Source organism: Tachyglossus aculeatus, chromosome X1 (assembly GCF_015852505.1).
Source record: "Tachyglossus aculeatus isolate mTacAcu1 chromosome X1, mTacAcu1.pri, whole genome shotgun sequence".
NCBI classification, from domain to species: domain Eukaryota; kingdom Metazoa; phylum Chordata; class Mammalia; order Monotremata; family Tachyglossidae; genus Tachyglossus; species Tachyglossus aculeatus.
This window is the reverse complement of record NC_052101.1, coordinates 116,643,367-116,665,337: the sequence shown is the minus strand read 5'-3', so window position 1 is coordinate 116,665,337 and position 21,971 is coordinate 116,643,367. Positions and strand designations below refer to the sequence as shown.

At 53.8% G+C, this 21,971-nt stretch overlaps 2 protein-coding genes across 2 annotated transcripts in view; one reads left to right on the top strand and one right to left on the bottom strand.

Moving 5' to 3' along the window:
* The first annotated feature begins 1,721 nt into the window (after nucleotides 1–1,721).
* Nucleotides 1,722–21,971, top strand: part of LOC119950250 (E3 ubiquitin-protein ligase Rnf220-like) — a 33,351-nt gene continuing 13,101 nt past the window's right edge. The window contains exon 1 of the mRNA XM_038772448.1: nucleotides 1,722–1,752. The gene's annotated coding sequence lies outside the window, so the exon portion shown is untranslated. The remainder of the gene's footprint in view (nucleotides 1,753–21,971) is intronic.
* On the bottom strand, nucleotides 11,906–17,588 carry LOC119950251 (phospholipid phosphatase 3-like). The gene is made up of 6 exons (XM_038772450.1): nucleotides 17,127–17,588; nucleotides 15,021–15,178; nucleotides 14,319–14,599; nucleotides 14,046–14,103; nucleotides 12,929–13,105; nucleotides 11,906–12,615 (listed from the first exon to the last, which is right to left on the bottom strand). Exons 1-6 carry the CDS (start codon nucleotides 17,308–17,310, stop codon nucleotides 12,514–12,516), a joined length of 960 nt encoding a protein of 319 aa, XP_038628378.1. The 5' UTR covers nucleotides 17,311–17,588; the 3' UTR covers nucleotides 11,906–12,513.

Genomic DNA, 21,971 nt, shown 5'->3' with positions numbered 1-21,971 from the left:
AGAAGGGGGAGACAAAGAACAAAACCAAACATATTAACAAAATAAAATAAATAGAATAGATATGTACAAGTAAAATAAATAGAGTAATAAATACGAACAAACATATATACATATATACAGGTGCTGTGGGGAAGGGATTGATTGATTGATTTGCCCAAGGCTTCACGGCAGACGAGTGGTGGAGGCAGGATTAGAACCCAGGTCCTTCATTCATTCAATTGTATTTACTGAGCGCTTACTGTGTGCAGAGCACTGTACTAAGCGCTTGGGAAGTACACGTCGGCAACCTATAGAGACAATCCCTACCCAACAACGGGCTGCTGCTGGAGGGGCAGCATGGCTCAGCAGAAAGAGCACAGGCTTTGGAGTCAGAGGTCATGGGTTCTAATCCCGGCTCCACCAACTGTCAGCTGTGTGACTTTGGGCAAGTCACTTCACTTCTCTGGGCCTCAGTTACCTCATCTGTAAAATGGGGATTAAAACTGTGAGCACCCCGTGGGACAACCTGATCACCTTGTAACCTCCCCAGTGCTTAGAACAGTGCTTTGCACATAGTAAGCGCTTAAAAATACCATTATTATGATTATTATTATTATTACAGTCTAGAGCGGGGAGGGGAGGAGATTTTGTGAACCTAAGGAAATCATCAGTTCTGCTTTAGCATACCTTTTTAATTTGGCCATGTGGATAGACCACTGCTGGAGAACTAGGGACTGTTCTTCCTACAGCATCCGTCTTTCCGGGTACGACACAGTCCCCGTTGGTGCACAGAGACGTTTTAGAAGGAAAGTTGTGTGCAAAATAATTGTGGTATTTAAGCCCTTATTTACTATGTGCCAAGAACTAAGCCCCGGCAGAGTTATAAGACAATCAGATCCCACTCCCTGATCTAAATGGAACTTAAGGTTCACAGAGTGGAAGTACATAATGCAACTCTTCTGTAGCACGATGTTCTTAGAGAACACAACTACCCAGTTCTAGCAGAACCGGGAAAAGGGTGTCCCCCCCTCATCAAAGTGTTGCTAAAACATTTTCCCTCCACTTCTATCTGGGGCAGCGTTTTCTTTCCTTAGTGTCCGAATCCTTATTTTCTTTTCTTTCCGCTAAAGTTATTTTTGTGTCGGGGGGTCCATTTGGTATCTAGGCTATCGATCTAAATCTTGTTTTTTTTCCTTTTTTCCGCTCCGATTTCTTTCTCCCTTCCCTCACAGCTTCTGTTTCTTGTGACCAGCCTAAAAGCCTGAAAAGCCGCCGGTATTGACGCCTGTCGACTTGTTTTGTCTCCTGTCTCCCCCTTCTAGACTGTGAGCCCGTTGTTGGGTAGGGACCGTCTCTGTATGCTGCCGAACTGGACTTCCCAAGCGCTTAGTACAGTGTGCTGCGCACGGTAAGTGCTCAATAAATACGATTGAATGAAGAATGAATGACATCGAGTGACCCGGGCCGGCCCGAACTGCAGCCCCCAACTCGTCCCGTGTTTTAACCCTTCTCACCCACAAATGCCTCCACCGAGAAACCCAAGGCCTCTCAGGTGGCTCCCTGGGCTTGGGGACGGAGGCCTGGGAGCCAGGACACATGGGTTCCTGCCCCTGCCCTGCCCTGTGAGTCACAGCCCACCCATGAGGCAGGAGGAGGGGGCAGGCAGGTCTGGCTGGGGCTTTGAGCTCCCTGGACCCAGAGGCGCCAGCAGGACGAACCACCCCCGCAGCCGGCACTGCCGGGCAGTAAGCCCTTTGAAGCCCACGGTGCAAGGTAGGAGGGGGATGGAGGGAGGAGAGTGCCCACATCAAAGCTGGCATGGGGGCAGGAGAGGCTGAAAAACATCTATCAGGGATCTGGGCATCTGGATGGGCAGCAGAATCCTTCAGTCCATCCTACTGCCCCCACTGAAGAATAATAGTGTTATTATTCTATTATTATATAATATATTATATCATCTATTGCATCATTATAGCATATTATTTATTATATGTATTATTATATAGTGTAATGTATTAATATATGATATATTGTATATATTATACTACTAATAATAGTCTAGAATAATCTTCTAGACTGTGAGCCCACTGTTGGGTAGGGCCCGTCTCTATATGTTGCCAACTTGGACTTCCCAAGCGCTTAGTACAGTGCTCTGCACACAGTAAGCGCTCAATAAATACGACTGATTGATTAATAGTGGCATTCATTAAGTCCTCACAATGTGCCAAGCACTGGGGTAGATACAAGATCATCAAGTCTGGAAGCAGCACGGCATAGTGGAGAGAGCACAGGCCTGGGAATCAAAAGATCGTGGGTTCTAATCCTGACTCTGCCACTTGTCTGCTGTGTGATATATATATATATAATATATATATATATACATAATTGGCATTTGTTAAGCGTTTACTATGTGCAAAGCACTGTTCTAAGCGCTGGGGCTGATACAGGGTGAACAGGTTGTCCCACGTGGGGCTCACAGTCTTAATCCCCATTTTACAGATGAGGTACCTGAGGCCCAGAGAAGTTAAGTGACTTGCCCAAGATCACACAGCAGGCATGTGGCGGAGTTGGGATTCGAACCCATGACCTCTGACTCCAAAGCCCGTACTCTTTTCACTGAGCCACGCTGCTTCTCTAAAAATTGGAGAATGCGGGCATCGATCCTGCTAGCTCTCGCATGCTAAGAGAGTGGTGATCTTCTCTGGGCCTCAGTTCCCTCATCTGTAAAATGGGGAAGGAGACTGTGAGCCCCACGTGGGACAGGGACTGTGTCCAGCCCGATTTGCTTGTATGCACCCAGCGCTTAGTACAGTGCCTGGCAACATAGTAAGTGCTTAACAAATACCGTAATGATAATTAAGTCCCCGTCCCACATGGGTCACACAGCCTAAGGTGGAGGGAGAACATGTATTTTATCCCCGTTTTACAGGTGAGGAAACTGAGGCCCAGAGAAGTGAAGTGACTTGCTCAAGGTCGAGTAACAGCTAAGTGGCAAAGGAAAATTATAATCCAGAACTCTTGATTTTCCAGCCTCTGGTCTTTCCACTATCCCTTCCCCAGCTAGGAGTGCCAGGTTTCCTGGACTTTGTACAGCGCTTTGTACAGTACTTGGCACATAAGTGCTTAACAAATACCACAATTCTTAATTCTCTTTATTCTGACGGTTTTGACACCTGTCTACATGTTTTGTTTTGTTGTCCGTCTCCCCCTTCTAGACTGTGAGCCCGCTGTTGGGTAGGGACCGTCTCTAGATGTTGCCGACTTGTACTTCCCAATGGCTTAGTACAGTGCTCTGCACACAGTTAAGCGCACAGTGAATATGATTGAATGAATGAATGATTATTACTAGCCAGCAGAAGATGGTGAGAAAATCAGGGCAATGGAAGAGGGGAGGAAGGGCTTCCCAGAAACTGGGACTCCTTATCCTTATCTTGTCCCCGTCCTTGGGCCCAGCTCCCGGCTTCTTAGCCTTCCTCCTGTCTGTGTAACCTCCAATCTGTAACCAGTGGCTCCCTTTGGCCCCGAGTCGGGGTGAAGAACGAGGGGATGATGTCAAGAGGTGCAACAATGAGGCGAGGGACAGCCGGGGAGGTTGGCATGCTCTGTGACTCTTCCTTCCTGCCGTCTCCCAGCCGGCAACCCTCACGACATTGCTAAGAAGGCAGGCGCGCCCGACTGAATATTTGGTCTAGGGCCTTGGCCGAAGGAGTGGGAAGGGAGGAAGCTAGGGACGATGTGGGAGTCGAGCTTGCGGGGTGGTGGACGGGACTGGGGAATCCTGGAGGGAGAGAGAGAGCAACTAGAGAAAGGGGAGAGGCAGTGTTGTCTAATGGATGGAGCGCTGGTTTAGGGAGTCAGAAAGACCTGGGTCCACCTGACTCCACCACTTGTCTGCTGCGTGACCTTGGGCAAGTCACATCCTTCTCTGGGCCTCAATTACCTCAACTGTAAAATGGGGATTGAGACGGTGAGCCCCATGTGGGACAGTTCATTCATTCATTCAATTGTATTTACTGAGCACTTACTGTGCACGGAGCACTGTGCTAAGCGCTTGGGAGAGTACAATACAACAATAAACAGGCACATTCCCTGCCCACAACGAACTTACAGTCTAGAGGGGGAGACAGGCATTAACATAAATAAATAAATTACGGTTATGTACATAAGTGCTGTGGGGCTGGGAGGGGGGATGAATAAAAGGAGCAAGTAGGGCCTTGCTAAAGGGAGTGGGAGAAGAGGAAAGGAGGGCTTGGTCAGGGAAGACCTCCTGGAGGAGATGTGTCTTCAATGAGGCTTTGAAGCGGGGGAGAGTAATTGTCACATATAATAATAATGGCATTTATTAAGCACTTACTATGTGCAACGCATTGTTCTAAGCGCTGGGGGAGATACAATGTGATCAGGTTGTCCCACGTGGGGCTCACAGTCAATCCCCATTTTACAGATGAGGTAACTGAGGCTCAGAGAAGTTAAGTGACTTGCCCAAGGTCACACAGCAGACATGTGGCAGAGTCGGAATTCGAACCCATGACCTCTGACTCCAAAGCCCGGGCTCATTCCACTGAGCCACGCTGCTTCTGGCAGGATGTGGGAGAGAGGTCCGTGGAGAGAGAGAGATTGTGAGCCCGTTGTTGGGTAGGGACCGTCTCTATATGTTGCCGATTTGTACTTCCCAAGCGCTTAGTACAGTGCTCTGCACCCAGTAAGCGCTCAATAAATATGATTGAATGAATCCAGTGAGAAGGTTGGCATCGGAGGAGCGAAGTGTGCGGGCTGGGATGTAGTAGGAGAATAGCCGGGTGAAGTAGGAGGGGGCAAGGTGATTGAACTCGTATCTCTCGTTGCCTCATGGAATCCAGCTCCCCTCACTCTTCTTCTCCTCTCCTTCTCCTTTCTTCCCTCCTCACCCCTCTCCCTCCTCCCCATCCCTTTTCCTATCTTTCCCTCTTTTCCCTTCCTCTATCTCTCCCTTCCCTCTCTCCCACCTCCTTTTTCTCCCTTCCCCTCTCTCCTCCCTCCCCTCTCCTCCTGGCTCAGTGGAGAGAGCCCGGGCTGGGGAGTCAGGGGTCATGGGTTCTAATGCCGACTCCGCCACTTGTCAGCTGCGTGACTTTGGGCAAGTCACTTCACGATGCCTCAGTTCCCTCATCTGTAAAATGGGGATCAAGACTGTGAGCCCCACGGGGGACAATGTGATAACCTTGTATCTACCCCAGCGCTTAGAACAGTGCTTGGCACACAGTAAGCGCTTAACAAATACCATTATTATTATTATTATTATTATTATCTACCCCTGCGTTTAGTACAGTACCTGGCACATGGTAAGCGCTTAATAGATACCATAAAAAAAAAGAGAAGGGCGGTGCTACGCCACGTGTGTCCATGGGGTGGCGCCCCAGGCCCGCCGGTCACCGCCCCCTTCTCCCCTGGCTCTTCTGCTGCTGCCTTCTCTGTGCCTCAGTCACGAGCAGTGAAACCGGCCCCAACCGTCTCCCCATTGTCCCCTGCGGAATCCAGGAGGAATTCTGGCTCCCAGCTTCCCATCCCTGTCCCCTCCCTCCCCCTAAAATCGGGACAGTTTAGTTCACCTTCCCTGCCCCTCTCACTCTGCCCCCACCGTTTGGAAATGGAGCTCTGTCTGGGTGGAACTGAGCAGCTTCTCCAGTCCAGGCGATCCTTTTCCCAAGGGCAGGACAATCAATCAATCAATCAATCAATCAATCAATCAGTCGTATTTATTGAGCGCTTACTGTGTGCAGAGCACTGTACTAAGCTCTTGGGAAGTACAAGCTGGCAACATCTAGAGACAGTCCCTACCCAACAGTGGGCTCACAGTCTAGAAGGGGGAGACAGAGAACAAAACCGAACATACTAACAAACTAAAATAAATAGAATAGATAGGTACAAGTAAAATAAATAAATAGAGTAATAAATATGTACAAACATATATACATATATACAGGTGATGTGGGGAAGGGAAGGAGGTAAGATGTGGGGGATGGAGAGGGGGACGAGGGGGAGAGGAAGGAAGGGGCTCAGTCTGGGAAGGCCTCCTGGAGGAGGTGAGCTCTCAGTAGGGCCTTGAAAGGACAGAGGGCGGACAATAATACTAATAATAATGGTATTTGTTAAGGGCTTACTATGTGCCAAGCACTGTTCTAAGCGCTGGGGTAGATACAAGGTTATCAGATTGTCCCCCGTGGGGCTCACAGTCTTAATCCCCATTTTACAGATGAGGGAACTGAGGCATCGCGAAGTGAAGTGACTTGCCCAAAGTCACACAGCTGACAAGTGGCAGCGTGGCTCAGTGGAAAGAGCCCGGGCTTTGGAGTCAGGGGTCATGGGTTCGAATCCTGACTCCGCCAACTGTCAGCTGTGTGACTTTGGGCAAGTCACTTAACTTCACTGGGCCTCAGTGACCTCATCTGTAAAATGGGGATAAGGACTGTGAGTCCCCCGTGGGACCACCTGATTATCTCCCTTCTAGACTGTGAGCCCACTGTTGGGTAGGGACCATCTATATGTTGCCAACTTGTACTTCCCAAGCACTTAGTACAATGCTCTGCACACAGTAAGCGCTCAATAAATACGATTGAATAATGAATGAATGAGCCGGGATTAGAACCCATGACCCCTGACTCCCAAGCCCGGGCTCTTTCCACTGAGCCAGGAGGAGAGGGGAGGAAGGAGAGAGAGGAAGGGGGAAGGGAGAAAAAGGAGGTGAGAGAGGGAAGGGAGAGGAGGGAGATAGAGGAAGGGAAAAGAGGGAAAGATAGGAAAAGGGATGGGGAAGAGGGAGAGGGGTGAGGAGGGAAGAAAGGAGAAGGAGAGGAAGAGCAAGGGGAGCTGGATTCCACGAGGCAACGAGAAGTCAATAAGACCAAGAAAGGAACAGTGCTGGCAGGAAGATGTCAGACAGTGCTAGATCTTCCTGCTCCTGTCGGCCACCTCCTGTCCCTCCCTCCCTTTAAATTAGGGAAGCAGCGTGACCTAGTAGAGAAAGCCCAGGCCAGAGAGTCAGAGGATGTGGGTTCTCATTTGGGCTCTGCCACGTGTCTGCTGTGTGATCTTGGGCAAGTCGCTTATCTGTGCCTCGGTTTCCTCATCGGTAAAATGGGGATTCCATGCCTGTCCTCCCTCCTACTTGGGGAGCCGCGGTACAGAAAACCGGAGGTCCTGGGTTTGAGTTCCAGCTCTACACGCGTACCCTGTGTGGCCTTGGGCAAATCACTTAACCCCCCCTTGCCTCAGTTTCTCCAGCTGTAAATTGGGAGTAATAATACCTAAACCCTACCTCGCAGGGGTGTCGTGAGGGGTAGATGAGTAATGTAAGGTGCTTTAGTAATAAAAGCACCACCTAGAAACACAGGCATTATTATTAAGCGCTTAGTACAGTGCTCTGCACACAGTAAGCGCTCAATAAATACAATTGAACGAACTGAATGAGTATTTAGACGTGAAAACCATGTGGGACCTGATTTTTTTTTTTTTAATGGTATTTGCTAAGTGCTTACTATGTACCAGGCACTGTTCTAAGCTCTGGGTTAGATAGAAAGTAATCAGGTTGGACACAGTCCATGTCCCACCTGGGACTCACAGTCTTAATCCCCATTTTACAGATGAGGTAACTGAGGCCCAGAGAAGTTAAATGACTTGCCCAAGGTCACACAGCTGACAAGTGAGGGAGCCAGAATTAGAACACAGGTCCTTCTGATTCCCAGGCCCATACTCTATCCACTAATAATGGCATTTGTTAAGCCCTTACTGTGTGCAAAGCGCTGTACTAAGCACCGGGGTGGATACAAGCAAATCAGGTTGGACTCAGTCCCTGTCCCACATGGGGTTCACAGTCTTAATCCCTATTTTACAGATGAGGTAACTGAGGTACAGAGAATAATAATAATAATAATAATGTTGGTATTTGTTAAGCGCTTACTATGTGCAAAGCACTGTTCTAAGCGCTGGGGTAGATACAAGGTAATCAGGTTGCCCCACGAGGGGCTCACAGTCTTCATCCCCATTTTACAGATGAGGGAACTGAAGCTCAGAGAAGTGAAGTGACTTGCCCAAAGTCACACAGCTGACAAGTGGCGGGGCCGGGATTTGAACCCGTGGCCTCTGACTCCAAAGCCCAGGCTCTTTCCACTGAGCCACGCTGAGAAGTGAAGTGACTTGCTCAAGGTCACAGAGGAGACAAGGGGCAAAGCCAGGATTAGAACTCATGACCTTCTGATTCCCAGGCCCATACTCTACCCACTACGCCGTGCAGCTTCTTACTAAGCCACCCTGGTTATCTTGTATCTACCCCGGCCCTTAGTACAGTGCTTGGCACATAGTAAGTGTGTAACAGATACTACAATTACTATTACTATCTATAATAATAATAGTAATAATAGTTGCAGAACGTAGCCACCCCCTCTAGGAAGCTTTCTCAGACTAACTCCATCCCTTTCATCCACCCACCAGCAGAAACAGTGGCCCTCTACTCTCACCTCCACGCCTGCAACATCTGCACGTGTGTTTATGATGACGGTAGGTCGGGCTTGCCTCCAACAGGTAGGGAGCTCCTTGAGGGGAAGGACTTGTACTTCCCAAGCGCTTAGTACAGTGCTCTGCACACAGTAAGCGCTCAATAAATACGAATGAAGGAATCTATTCTCTAAGAAGGTTCCGGGCACCTAATCCAGCCTTCTGCATTACCGGGGACTCTTGTTAACTCTCCAGTGTCCAGCGGGGAGAGGTGGTGTCTCTCAGTGAGGGGACTTGATGAAAGAGGTCCTTGTAAGTAGGTAAATCATCTTTATCCTGGTGGTGGAGTGTTCAGTCTCCCCCCACCCCGCCACCCCATGGGCTCCATCTCTTCTCTAGGGGTGGTTTCCTCATCCTGACCCCTTAGGAAGTCATGTGTGTGTTGGGGGGGTTGGTCTATTTGTGTATGCCTGAACGTGTGCTTCTGTGCATGCACATGTGCACGTGTATTGTGTATGTGCCCACAGTCTGTCAGGTGGCACTGCCCGCTCCCTCTTGGGGCCCGGGGAGAACGGCAGCTGCAGCTCTTCATTTCTGGGAAGCGGGCTGAGAGCTCCAAGGAATCCCTATTTATAGTTCTTGGCAGGGAAAGGGACATGGTGGGGGACCAGGGTGTGGTGGGCGGGGGCTTGAGGAACTGAGAGGTTGGGCTGGGGACAGAATTGGGAAACAAAGAGCAGGGCTGGTGGTGGAGGGACTGGGGAGTAGTCGGGGAGCAGAAGGTGTGGTGGTAGTAGGGAAGAGGAGGAGGAGGAGGGGGAGGAGACAGCTGTCAGCTGTTCCTGGAGCCTCCCTCCCACCCTGAGTGGAAGATAGGGAGCCCCTACATCCCAGGGTAATGAGTAATGGGCCTAGGACATCCCATTCAAGCTTCTTCCTCTCCTCCCTCTCTGTGAACTGCCAGCCAAGTCCATCATCAGGGGCTTGGAGTCTAGCCCTTCCTCCCTCCCCCACCTCCCTTAGTCCCAGCCCCTGGCCTGTATGGCTAAGAAGGGGCACTTTGGGGAGGCAGGCTCCTGTCCTCCTGCCCTCTCCCCAGAGCTCCTTTAACCCTTTAGGGGTTGGAAGCAGGGAGGGTGGGTGAGGCTGTGGGTCTGATGAGTCAAGGGGAAAGGAAAGGACGAGGAAGCTGAGTGGTCCACAGCCTGCCTTCTCCAGTCCCCAGGAGAGGCTGTGGGCGCCATGCGGGAAGGAAAGGGGGACACTTGAGACTGGGAGCAGCCCTTCCCTCTTCTGACCTGGCTAGGCTCCAGCTGAGGAAGCTCACACAATGGGGGTCCTCTGGTTAGCCAACCCTGTGGTTAGCTGCAGGTCCTCCTGCCAGGGGCCATTCCTGTGTGCCCCTGTTAGCGCCAGCCTGGCCCAGCACGTCCCTCCACCCTATTCTGCCCTGCCCCTTCAGGATCCCCCCCCACAGCCCACACCCATAGACACAAGCTAGCAACCCCGGGGGTCTCACCACATGCCTCACATGGCTCCTCCCCCACCATAGGGCTTTTCACTCCCTAACAAGCAGCAGGGGTGGGGCTGGCCCAGGTGCAAAGACTATGCACAGCATGAGTATCCCTGCAAATAGCCTCTGGGCCATGCTCCTCTTCCAGCTCCTGCTGCCGGGAGTTGAGGAAATTTCCTGGGCCGGGGTATACTTCTTGCCCCTACCCCCAAAAGCCTTCTTTTGGGAAAGGCTCTTAATGAGCTTGGCTATCCTTAAAAACTAATCCTACTCCCCTGAGCCACTCTGCTTCTGGGGGACCCTGCACCCTCCCCGCTATCTTCCCTGTCCAGCCCGTGGTGGCCAGCTGCAACAGACAGGGACAAAGTTCAGGCTGAAAGTAATTTGTAGTCTGGGTTGTTAGCCAGGACATTGGGGTTCATGCCTTGATGGGCCTTCCCCCACCCCCTATTCCCTGCCTTTCATGTCCTCCTCCATGTGGTTGGAGAAACCTAATCTGGCCCCCACAGGGCAGCCCCTCCCTCCTGTCTGGGCCCCCAGCTTTGGATGGGGCAGACTTAAAGCCAGAAAGGCAGGAGGGGCTGGGTCTGATGATCCCCAAGGTCTGGGGTGGGAGGGCATTCTGCATGGCGTGCCTGCCTCCCCACCCCAAGGCCAGGAAGTGGCTCTTATCAGTCTGGAAAGAATGCACTGGAGTTTCTGCCCAGGCCCAGCTGTCCTTCCACCCTGCAGCCAGCCTGGCTCCAGCCTCCCTCTCCATCCCCCACCTCACTTTCCAGGGCCCCTCCTCCTCTTCCTTTCATCCCCCAGGTGGAGTCTCTTAGTGAGTCCCACTTGACTCAGACTTTGGGGGACCCTGGAGGATGATGGAGGCACCTTGGGGGTTCAGGTCTGTCCCCCAGCTTGGCCACCAAAATGTGTAGGGGTGAAGGGAGGAAGGCTGTCTGCCCAGTCTTCAGATCATCTGTAACCCATTTGGAATGAACACATCTCCAAGTGGCCTTCTCCAACTAAGCCCTCATTTCCCTTACTCCCTTTCCCTTCTGTCACCTTATATGCACTTGGATCTGAACCCTTTAAGCACTTGATATTCATTCCACCCGCAGCACACGTCCACATCCTTACACTCTGCCATTTCCCCCTGTCTGTAGTCTATTTTAATGCCTGTCTCCCCTTTCTTACTGAATGCAGAACACTGTACTAAGCACTTGGGAGAGTACACTATGATCCTAGCCTGTAAACACTTAGCGGGCAGGGATTGTGTCTACCTACTGTGTTGTACTGGACTTTCCCAAGTGCTCAGGACGTTGGTCTGCACAGAGTAAGCACTCAAATACCACGGGTTGATAGGGCCAACATTGGGCACCTTCAGGTTTGGGGCTTTTCTTTTCAGGGCCCAGCCCCGCTCCATTCCTCTGTTTCAGGGAGGGGAGCGCAACAACTGCGGAACCAGGGTAGAGCCAGGGGGACTGGATTATAATATAATTGTGGTATTTGTTAAGCACTTACTATGTGCCGGGCACTGTACTAAGCACTGGGGTGGATACAAGCAAATCGGGTTGGACACAGTCCCTGTCCCATGTGGGCTCAGTCTCAGTCCCCATTTTATAGATGAGGTAACTGAGGCCCAGAGAAGTGAAGTGACTTGCCCAAGGTAACACAATAGCAAGTGGTGGAGCCAGGATTAGAACCCATGGTCTTTTGTCTCCCAAACCCGTGCTCTACCCACTATACCATGCTACTTCAAGCTCCAGGATGCACGTAATACGATGTATCCTGTGGGCCAGCAGGTCTGAGGCGGGCCTGAGATTGGGGTTGGAGCGCCTGCCTCATGTCTTCTCCTTTGTGACAGACTCCTGGTTTTCAGCAGCACCCCTCCACCCGAGGTGGGCACTCACAATGGGTTAGGTGGGATAGGGCCCTGGTGAAGGTGACAGCAGGTCCTCAGGGGTTAAAGGGGCCACCCCCGGCTCCAGCTGTACCGTTTATTAAAAAACACATACCATACTGTACACTTCACATTATTGCTGGGGCAGGGCGAAGAGCAGGGGGAGGGCCCAAGGGCCCCGGCCTACTCCCTCTGGCCCCCTCGCTTCTTCATCCTTGGGCTATACCCAGTTTACCCAGAGACTAGGGCTCAGATCTGGCCCACGCTGAGAGAGGCTGAAATGTCAAGACTCAGAGAAAGGGCAAGAACAGTCCTACCCTTGGGGAGGATTTCGGTATCGCTTGGCCAGAAAAGGCAGGCCTTCCTATGCCATACTCCAGGGAAGGGGCAACTTCCTGTCCGAGGCTTCCTGGGTCATCCGCCAGGTCGAGGTGGGCCTTCCTGAATCATCCGACTTCCTGTGGTGGTATCCCGTTAATTACCTTCCTTGAAAGTCCAGGGAAGGCTAGGAGAATCCTGGAGGCCTAGGTCTTGGGGCCCAGCCGCCGAGAAGACCGGCTGCATGGGGTCTCAGAAGTCCGGGCCAGGCTGGAGGGCCGCAGCCAGCGGAGAAGTCAGGGTGGGCGGGGGCGGACCCTGGAGGAGCCCCGGGAGCAGGATGGGGTTAGCAGTTGGTGTGGCCATTGGAGTCTGGGCTCTCGGGGCAGGAGGAAGAGAGCAGGGCCGAGCGTTTCTTGGAGCGGAACATGGATGAGATGTGAAATGCCTGAGGGGGAAGGCGAGGGGGGCTGGTACACCTGGGCCTCCGGGCCCTGGCCTGGACACGTTGCTTTTCTTCCCAGCACTAAGCCCTCTTGGGCCTTCCAGCCCCCTGGCAGCCTCCCCGAGGACACTCCCCGACCCTCCAATCCTGGATGAGGTCAGAGTCAAGGAGGGATCAGGCCCCCTCCCTGAGGTCATGGCTCCCAGTTCCTCCAGCTTTTCCCCCCACCCCCTCTGATAACCCACCAGATTTCTCCCAGAGCCCTCCTCCCTGGATGCCTGGGACGCCCACCCCGCCTCCCTGGGCTGGGACGTACCACCCAGTAAGCCACCAGGGCTCCCTGCAGGAGCCCAGCAGCCACATCCGAGGGGTGGTGGCGGTAGTCGGAGACCCGGGTCAGTCCGGTGTAGAGGGCCATGAGGATGAGGATGAACTGGACTAGTGGGCGCAGCAGGCGGGCCCCATGCCACGTGAACCGGGCCTGCAAGTAGAACTGGGGGAAAAGAAAGGGCAGGTGAGGGTCTCGGTCCCAGGCTTGGGCAGAATTGGCACCCTCCCACCGGACTGACACTGGGTGGATTTGTTTCACTCTGTCTTTATAATCAGTTGTATTGGGGATTTTCTATGTGTTCCCCTGCCCCCCCCGGGGGAGGGGGGCCCAAATGACCAGAAAGGCCACTGATTCCACAACAGGATGCCTACAGGGCATGGGACACCACCGAGTGGAAGAAGAGCAGAGGCCGTTGGGGCTCAAAACCCTCCCGGAGCCGCCAGGCTCAGCCTAGCGGCTGGAGCACCCCGAGCGAGCCCGGACAGATGGGCATTGTTACCGGGGCCGCCCCCCCCTCCACTGCTCACTCGGGAGTGAGCTGAGGAAGGGGACAAAAGGCATCTGAGAGGTTCCATTCATGGGGTGCCGTGCTGAGCCGGCGGGCTTGAATAGGGTCTGGGCTTCGGGGCGGCTCTCCAGCTCCCGCCGCTTGCGGGCCAGGGATACACAAAGGCCTCATTTGTGCCCGGCTCCGTGGGCATCATGGGCACAATGGGGCCTTCTCTGTCCCTTGGGGCACAGGCTGAGCTGCAGGGTGTGGAGGGGGAGGGGAAGGTGAAGCGGGAGAAGAGACGGGGCTACGAGGCCTACAGGACTGGGGAGGGGAGCAGCTCTGGACTGGGCAGAAAGGCAGATGGGGAAGAGGCCGGAAGCAGGTGGGGGAGTTTGGAGAGTCGGGAGGGACCAGGGATGCAGGTGGCCGAGGCGTCAGTGTTCACCTCTTGCCTTGCAGTGTCCCCGGGGAGACTGTCCCTTAGGGTGGGGACACCAGTCGGGGAAGGTGTCGGCCTCTCTCGCCTTTGCCAGAAACTCTGTTTCTGGCTGGAGGGGAGAGGGGGAAGGGGGACCCACCCCGGGGAAAGTTGCTTCTGAAGGCACTTACCACCAGGTAGAGCATGCTGTACATGGCAAAGGAGGCGTGGCCTGAGTAGAAGGATTTCCTGCAGAGAAAGAAGAGGCCGGGTCACTCGCTGAAGCCCCTACCAGCCCCAGCCCCACTACCCTCTCGGAGGTGCCGGCCAGGGAAGGAAGGAGGAGCACCCTGGTACTGGGTGGGCTGTGGCAATGGAAGCCTGCCAGCTCCGGAGCCAGGGTGGCTCTCAGTTCGGCGTCGGCACAGCGTTCCCCTGGGTCCCCCGGCAGCACCCGCTCTCACCTGGCCTCCCGGACTTCAGAGGGGCGGCCTGTGCAGACGTAGTCCAGCACGTAACCCCTGGAACAGTCGAGCTGGGCAGGGTCGGGCTGGCAGACGGCCAGGAAGTGGGGACGGAGACGGCCCACGGTCAGCTTGGCGATGCTGGTGAGGGACTGGCCCACGGTGCAGCCAAACAGGAAGGCACCCACCTCCTTGTAGAGCACAGCCACGTAGGAGTTGCCCACGAAGGAGCGGGAGCTCAGGCGCCGGTAGCGCACACGGTAGGTCTCCCCCAGGGCGATCTGTGGCAGCATTCGAACTTGTGACCCGGGGACCCGGGAGGTTTCGGAGAACTGGGAGATGGTGCCCAGGTGGGGGCAAGCTCCCGTTTCCCTGGGGCAGGCTCCCGTGCTCCCCCGTTGACCTGCAGGACACCCTTGTGGGTCTGAGCAGGTGGGAGAGGTGGCTCCCGCAGCCATCGAGGAGCGGTTCCCAGTGTCCTGGCTGCCCCATTACTCAGGAGGCAGTGCTCCTCTGGCCCCATCCAGGGGGACGCCAGGAGTATGCTGTCCTTCCCCATTAGGCTGATGGGGCAAAGGTGAGACTTCCTCTACTGCCCTGCCAAGGAAAGGCAGGACTTTCTGTCCTGGTCTCTAGAGGAGGCACTGACACTTCCCGTGGTTCAATTTCCCTCCCCATCCTCCAGCTGTGGACTTCGCTCACCGATAGGGCAGAAATGAGGATGCCCACGGAGATAAGGACCGTATCGCTGACTGTCTCCACCCGTTTCAGAGGGTAGCGGATGCTGCTGTCGTTGCAGTAGAAGCCCCGATGGGTGGGCTGCACTCGGCTGATCTCACATACGAAGAAGGGGATGGAAGCTGGGGGAGAGGGAAGTTGGGGGCCGGGAAGGGGGATGGAGCTGGAGTCACCCAGGAACTGAGGGCACCCCAGTGGCGGGCACAACTATTGAACCCGAAGACCCCTTCCAGGGCAATCACAAAGGCTTCTTGACACCCCCCACCCCAGATCCAAGGAGCTGTCAGTAGAAACGGAGACCTGCAGCTGCCAAGTCCCCAGACACAGGGCAGGGCCAGGAAGGGGACCCAGGCGTCCTGCCCACTAGCCTTTTCCTGGGGGTGTGGCCTGGGCTGTGTTTCCCGTCCCAAGTCCCCGGTTTCCTTTCCAAACAAGCTGCTTGGCTCCCGCCTGTCCTCAGTCTTGTCTTTCTGCTGCTGGAGTCAGCAGATCCCTGTGTGATGCCTCTCGCCTCCCCTAACCTGGCCCCCAGGAATTGCTTGGGGATGGGGGATGCATCTTCCAGAGTTTGGCTAGCGGTTGAGCTGGCCTGCCCCCTCTGACTTCCAGCATGGACTAGTCCCCTCCCCCGTAACTCCCAACATGCAGAATGGAGGGGCTCCCGACCCCTGCGACGTCCAGGATGGGACCCCCTCAACTTCCCAAATGAAATGGGCCCTCCCCTGCAACTCCAGAAGAAAACGGGTCCTGGGCCCCTCCCTTGGGCATCAACCAGTTCTCTAGTGTAGTAATTCAGAGGCCTCCTCAGCAGGACCCAAGAAAGAAAAAGGTGTGTATGTGTCTTTAGGCCAAGGTGCGTGTGTATTGATTGGAGTTTGTTAGGAAACTCTGTAGATATGAGTGTCAAGGTGCACGCATGGGTAATGTGTCCATAGGCATGCAGCTCTGGATGTCAGAGGGTGGCTGACGTGTATGAGTGCATCTCTGTGTATGACAGTGAGGGGGTGTCTGCTTGTGAATGTGTGTATATGCGAATGTGTGTGTTTATGTGTGCTGCGGGTGGGCTTGGGGATTTCTGAGCATGTGTGTGGGGGCCCGGGTGGACTGTGTTTATGGTTAGAAGCTCTGAAACTACCTCTCTGGATGGTTGTGGGGGCCAGAGCAGTTGCCCTGTCCCCCACCCCCCCGTTGCTGCCCCTCCCCCAGCCTCCCTCTTCTCCTACTTCCCTGGCCCAGTTCAGCCAGCTCATCCGGCCCTGCCACCTTTGCTCTGAAGTGCCCTGGGGCTCTGTCCCCCCTCCCCCCAACCCCAGGCTTTTCCCCTTCGGAGAGTTTTCCCAGTTTTCCAAAGGAAATTACCGGAGAGAGAATCCACCCGGCCTGTTTCCTCCCTTCAGCTGTGCTCCCTCCCTGGCCTCAGGGCTTGGGTGTGAATGCCACCTAAGGCCTAGGGGCCCTGGGAGTACAACTTGCCATGCTGGGAGCCCTCTCTTCTCTCTCCTGGGCAAGCCCCTTCCCCTCTCTCCCTGCAAGGGCTCATGCCTGGGAGACAAGTAGGAACCTGCCCCTTCTCCATGGCACAAGTTGTGCCCTGGCCGGCCAGAGAGGAAGGTGTGGGGGCTGCGTGTTTTGGCCTGCACTACTGGGGTGGGGGCGGAGCGCTAGGAACTGGGACAAAAGATGATCACGGGGAAGTAACCGACCTTTGAGCTGACAGGGGGCTGGGTGGGGGGCAGGTGGGAGCCAAGGCCTCAGGGAGGCGAGTGGGATGAGGTTGAGAGGCAATGAGCCAGGACCCTGAGGCTCTCCCCCCTTAGGAGGGGTCTCTGAGATCATCCCTTAAGCCGACCCTCCTACCTCGAGGTCTTTCCCCATCACCCTTCCCTTCTCAGCCAGCCTGGGGCCTAGCTCCGTGCGGATGCATGGGGTACCGGCTGCGCCCAAGGTTCGGGTTTCACCGATCCGGGGCAGGCTGTTGTGGCGTCTCCCCAGAAGCCGCGGCAGGTCCTCGGGAAGGAGTGGGGGTCGTGGGCCCCCGGGGCACCTCGGTTTCCCCGCTGCCAGACTCACCCACAAGGAGACAGACGATGTCTATCAGGACCAAGGTCTTCCTGCGGCCGGTGCCAGGTGCCCCCAGGTCATCAGTTTGGTTGCTGAGCGGCCTCCGGGTGACCCGAATGTCCGCGGGGTCCCCGGGCCAGACCCGCTGTTCCCCGGGCAGCTCAGGCAGGAACTGGCGTTTCCCCTTCTGCATGGTCTGGCTCGGGGCGAGGGGTGGGTCAGCCTGGTGGGGAGCGGGGCCCGAGGCTGGTACAGGTGGTGGTGGCGGGGATGGGGGTCCAATCTATCCACCTGGTGCGGCAGCAGGGGAGAGTGGCCAGGAGGAAGGCTCCGGGTTACTTCTTTCTCCCTTACCTGGGCTTAGGGCTGGGGGGTCGGACAGCACATGGCTCGTGGCCCCCGGCCCCCTGGGGGCTGGGGGGCGGGACGGTGGCAACCCCGGCTCCAAACTCGGGTCCCGGTAGCCGGAGCAGCCGGGGGAATCTTGTGGGGCTCCGGGCTCTCCGGCAGCGGCGGCTTCGGGGGGCGGGAAGAGGGGAGGGAGCAAGGGGAAAGGGGGAGGAGACCGGGAGGGGAAAGGAAAAGGGACCGGGCACCCGGCCAGGGAGCAACCACCTAGTCGGGAGGCTTGCCCGGCCGGGTGGGCCTGGAGGGTTCCTGGCAGGAGACGCTCTGCCAGGGCTAGGACTAGGGCTTGGAAGGAGGCCGGAACCGGACAGGCCTAGGGAGGCTTTTCCATTGGATTGGAAATCCACTCCATTCCAACAAAAATGCCAAACTCCCTGCAGAGGAGCGAGTACTCCGTAGTTTTGAGTAAACAGCTTGAATGCTTTTTTTTTTTGTCATGGATCCACAGCCTGGGGGAAGGGGAGGAAGGAAGAAGCAGAATGGAAAGAAAGGGGTCCTGGATATAGCCCGAGGGATGGGCAGGGAAGCCAGAGACCGGGTTAGCTTGGACGAGGCTGGTGGGGGGAGGGGGGAATGGGAGTTTCGGGGAGCAGTTCACGAGCTGTAAGTTCGTTGTGGGCCGGGAACGCGTCTACCAACTCTGTTGTATTGTACTCTCCCAAGCGCTCAGCCCAGTGCTCTCCACATAGTAAGCGCTCCATAAATACCATCGCTTGATTGAGTGGAAGTCGGCCCTGGGCCTTGAGAAGCCATTTGTGGCCCTTCCCAAAAGCTCAGCACAGCGGTCTGCCCAGAGTAAGAGAGCAAAACTGAAGGATCCAGGCAATAACATTGCGGCAGAGACTAATGATTGATTGCTAGAGGTCAAGGCCAGTGTGGGGGAGAGGAGCGGCCCGGGATGGGGCTGGGGTTAATCAACAAGCCCAGAGCTTTGGCTGTTCTAGGGTTTAGCAGGGGTTTAGTTAAGGGTGGGGGGGTCTGGGTGCCCCCGGGGCAGGCGAGGCAGCTGGAGGTGACACAGGGGCAGCCTGTTTAGCTGGATCTGTTCACTTGCCTGCTCCTCCTCCACCCACACCCTTGAGCAGCTTCGGGTCAGGGAGGAGCCGTGGAGGGTGTGGGGGTCACCCTATAACCGGCCCAGCCTACCCCCCCCCCCCCCCCATCCAGGCCCCCGTCCTGAAGAACTATGCTGGCACTGCCCTGGACCAAGCGCTTAGTACAGTGCTCTGGCCACAGTAAGCGCTCAATAAATGCTATTGACTGACCGCCCCTAGGTCACAGGTGCCTGCTCTCTGCTCTCCTCCTGGCCTGGGCGGGGAGGTGAGGGATGATGGCTAGGCAAAGAGGGCCCCCTGGTGGTGACTTGAGGGCGCTGCTCTCGTGTCTTCGCTAAAGGGACCCCCGGGACCGAATCGAGCCTGAGTCCAGTTCTTCGCCAGCCCGGAGGATCGATCGATCATCATCATCATCATCATCATCAATCGTATTTGTTGAACGCTTACTGTGTGCAGAGCACTGTACTAAGCGCTTGGGAAGTACAAGTTGGGAACATATAGAGACAGTCCCTACCCAACAGTGGGCTCGCAGTCTAAAAGGGGGAGACAGAGAACAAAACCAAACATACTAACAAAATAAAATAAATAGAATAGATATGTACAAGTAAAATGAATAAATAAATAGAGTAATAAATATGTACAAACATATATACATATATACAGGAGCTGTGGGGAAGGGAAGGAGGTAAGATGGGAGTCCAGTTCTTCACCAGCCCGGAGGATCGATCGATTAATGAGTCGTATTTATTGAGCGCTTAATGCGCCCAGAGCACTGTACTGAGCACCTGGGAGAGTACGATATAACAATATAACAGACACATTCCCTGCCCCCAACGAGCTTACAGCTTAGTCTGGCCCACCTCTGGCCTGGAATGCCCTTCCTCCTCACATCCTCCTCAAATCCCCCCCCTTAAAAGCCTACCGTGGCTCAGTGGAAAGAGCCCGGGCTTTGGAGTCAGAGGTCAAGGGTTCAAATCCCGGCTCCACCAATTGTCGACTGTGTGCTTTGGGCAGGTCACTTAACTTTTTTTTTAATGGCATTTGTTAAGCGCTTACTATGTGCAAAGCACTGTTCTAAGCGCTGGGGGGATACAATCAATCAATCAATCGTTTATATTTATTGAGCGCTTACTATGTGCAGAGCACTGTACTAAGCGCTTGGGAAGTACAAATTGGCAACACATAGAGACAGTCCCTACCCAACAGTGGGCTCACAGTCTAAAAGGGGGAGACAGAGAACAAAACCAAACATACCAACAAAATAAAATAAATAGGATAGAAATGTACAAGTAAAATAAATAAATAAATAAATAGAGTAATAAATATGTGCAACCATATATACATATATACAGGTGCTGTGGGGAAGGGAAGGAGGTAAGATGGGGGGATGGAGAGGGGGATGAGGGGGAGAGGAAGGAAGGGGCTCAGTCTGGGAAGGCCTCCTGGAGGAGGTGAGCTCTCAGCAGGGCCTTGAAGGGAGGAAGAGAGCTAGCTTGGCGGAGGGGCAGAGGGAGGGCATTCCAGGCCCCGGGGATGACGTGGGCCGGGGGTCGATGGCGGGACAGGCGAGAGGGAGGCAAGGTGATCAGGTTGTCCCACATGGGGCTCACAGTCTTAATCCTCATTTTACAGATGTGGGAACTGAGGCTCAGAGAAGTTAAGTGACTTGCCCAAGGTCACACAGCAGACGTGGCGGAGCCGGGATTCGAACCCATTCGAACTTCTCTGTACCTCAGTGAGCCCACTGTTGGGTAGGGACTGTCTCTATATGTTGCCAACTTGTACTTCCCAAGCGCTTAGTGCAGCGCTCTGCACACAGTAAGCGCTCAATAAATACGATTGATTGATTGATTGATTACCTCATCTGTAAAATGGGGATTAAGACTGTGAGCCCCCCGTGGGACAACCTGATCACTTTGTAACCTCCCCAGCACTTAGAACAGTGCTTTGCACATAGTAAGTGCTTAATAAATGCCCTACTGAAAGCTCACCTCCTCCAGGAGGCCTTCCCAGACTAAGCTCCACTTTTCGTCTGCTCCCCCTCCCCTCTCCATCACCCGGACTGGTTTCCTTTGCTTACCCCCGTCCCCGCCCCATAGCACTTGTGTGTATATGTACATATTTAATCATTATAATTCTATTTTTACTAATGATGTGTTTATATCTACAATTCTTTTTATTTATAATGATGCTACTGATGCCTGTTTACTTGTTTTGATGTCTGACTCCCCTCTTCTAGACTGTGAGCCCATTGTGGGCAGGGATTGTCTCTGTTGCTGAATTGTACTTCCCAAGTGCTTAGTACAGTGTTCTGCACACAGTAAGCGCTCAATAAATACGATTGAATGAATGAATGAATAGAATGAATAGAGAAGCAGCGTGGCTCAGTGGAAAGAGCCCGGGCTTTGGAGTCAGAGGTCATGGGTTCAAATCCCGGCTCCACCAACTGTCAGCTGTGTGACTGGGCAAGTCACAACTTCTCTGGGCCTCAGTTACCTCGTCTGTAAAATGGGGATTAAAACTGTGAGCCCCCCATGGGACAACCTGATCACCTTGTAACCTCCCCAGTGCTTAGAACAGTGCTTTGCACATAGTAAGTGCTTAACATATACCATTATTATTATTATTATTAATGAATAGTCTACTGATTCATGCATGAATTCATCCAAACCCTATGGGAGTGCCTTTAGCATCTTCCTTTTTTTAAGCATCTTCCTCCAAGCAGTGTGTTCATTTGCGGCTATCGTTTCAGCCGTCCTTCCAGAGGATCAATCAATTAATCATCAATCAACAATACTGACTGCATACCCACTGTGTGCTGAGCACTGTGCTAAGACTTGGGAGAGTACAGTAGAGTTAGAAGACATGATTGCTACCATCAAGGAAATTGCTGCCTATTAAGGGGACAGCCACAAAATCATTTACAGAAAAGAAAGGGGAGCCCCCCCATCCTCCTCCCCATCGCCCCTATTCCCTCCCTCTGACCTACCCCCTCCCCCTCCCTCCCCCTCCCCACAGCACTTGTGTATATTAGTACATATTTATTACTGTATTTATTTTATTAATGATGAGTATATGTCTATAATTCTATTTATTTTGATGGTATTGACACCTGTCTACTTGTTCTGTTTTGCTATCTGTCTCCCCCTTCTAGACTGTGAGCCTGTTGTTGGGTAGGGACTGTCTATGTTGCCGAATTGTACTTTCCAAGTGCTTAGTACAGTGCTCTGCACACTAGTAAGTGATCAATAAATACGATTGAATGAATGAATGATATGTTGATGAGTAGGAGCTTACATAGTATTAATCAATCACTCAATCAGTGGTACTTACTGAGTGCTTAATGTGTGCAGAGCACTGTACTAAGCTCTTGAGAGAGGACAGTACAACA

What these genes read in the sequence shown, in the direction of transcription:
- LOC119950251 (XM_038772450.1), bottom strand. Translation starts at nt 17,310, where the DNA reads ATGCAGAAGGGGAAACGCCAGTTCCTGCCTGAGCTGCCCGGGGAACAG. An exon ending in TCCTCATTTCTGCCCTATCG is followed by an intron (nt 14,600 to 15,020) that starts GTGAGCGAAGTC and finishes ATGCTGCCACAG; the next exon opens with ATCGCCCTGGGGGAGACCTA. An exon ending in TCTGAAGTCCGGGAGGCCAG is followed by an intron (nt 14,104 to 14,318) that starts GTGAGAGCGGGT and finishes CTTTCTCTGCAG; the next exon opens with GAAATCCTTCTACTCAGGCC.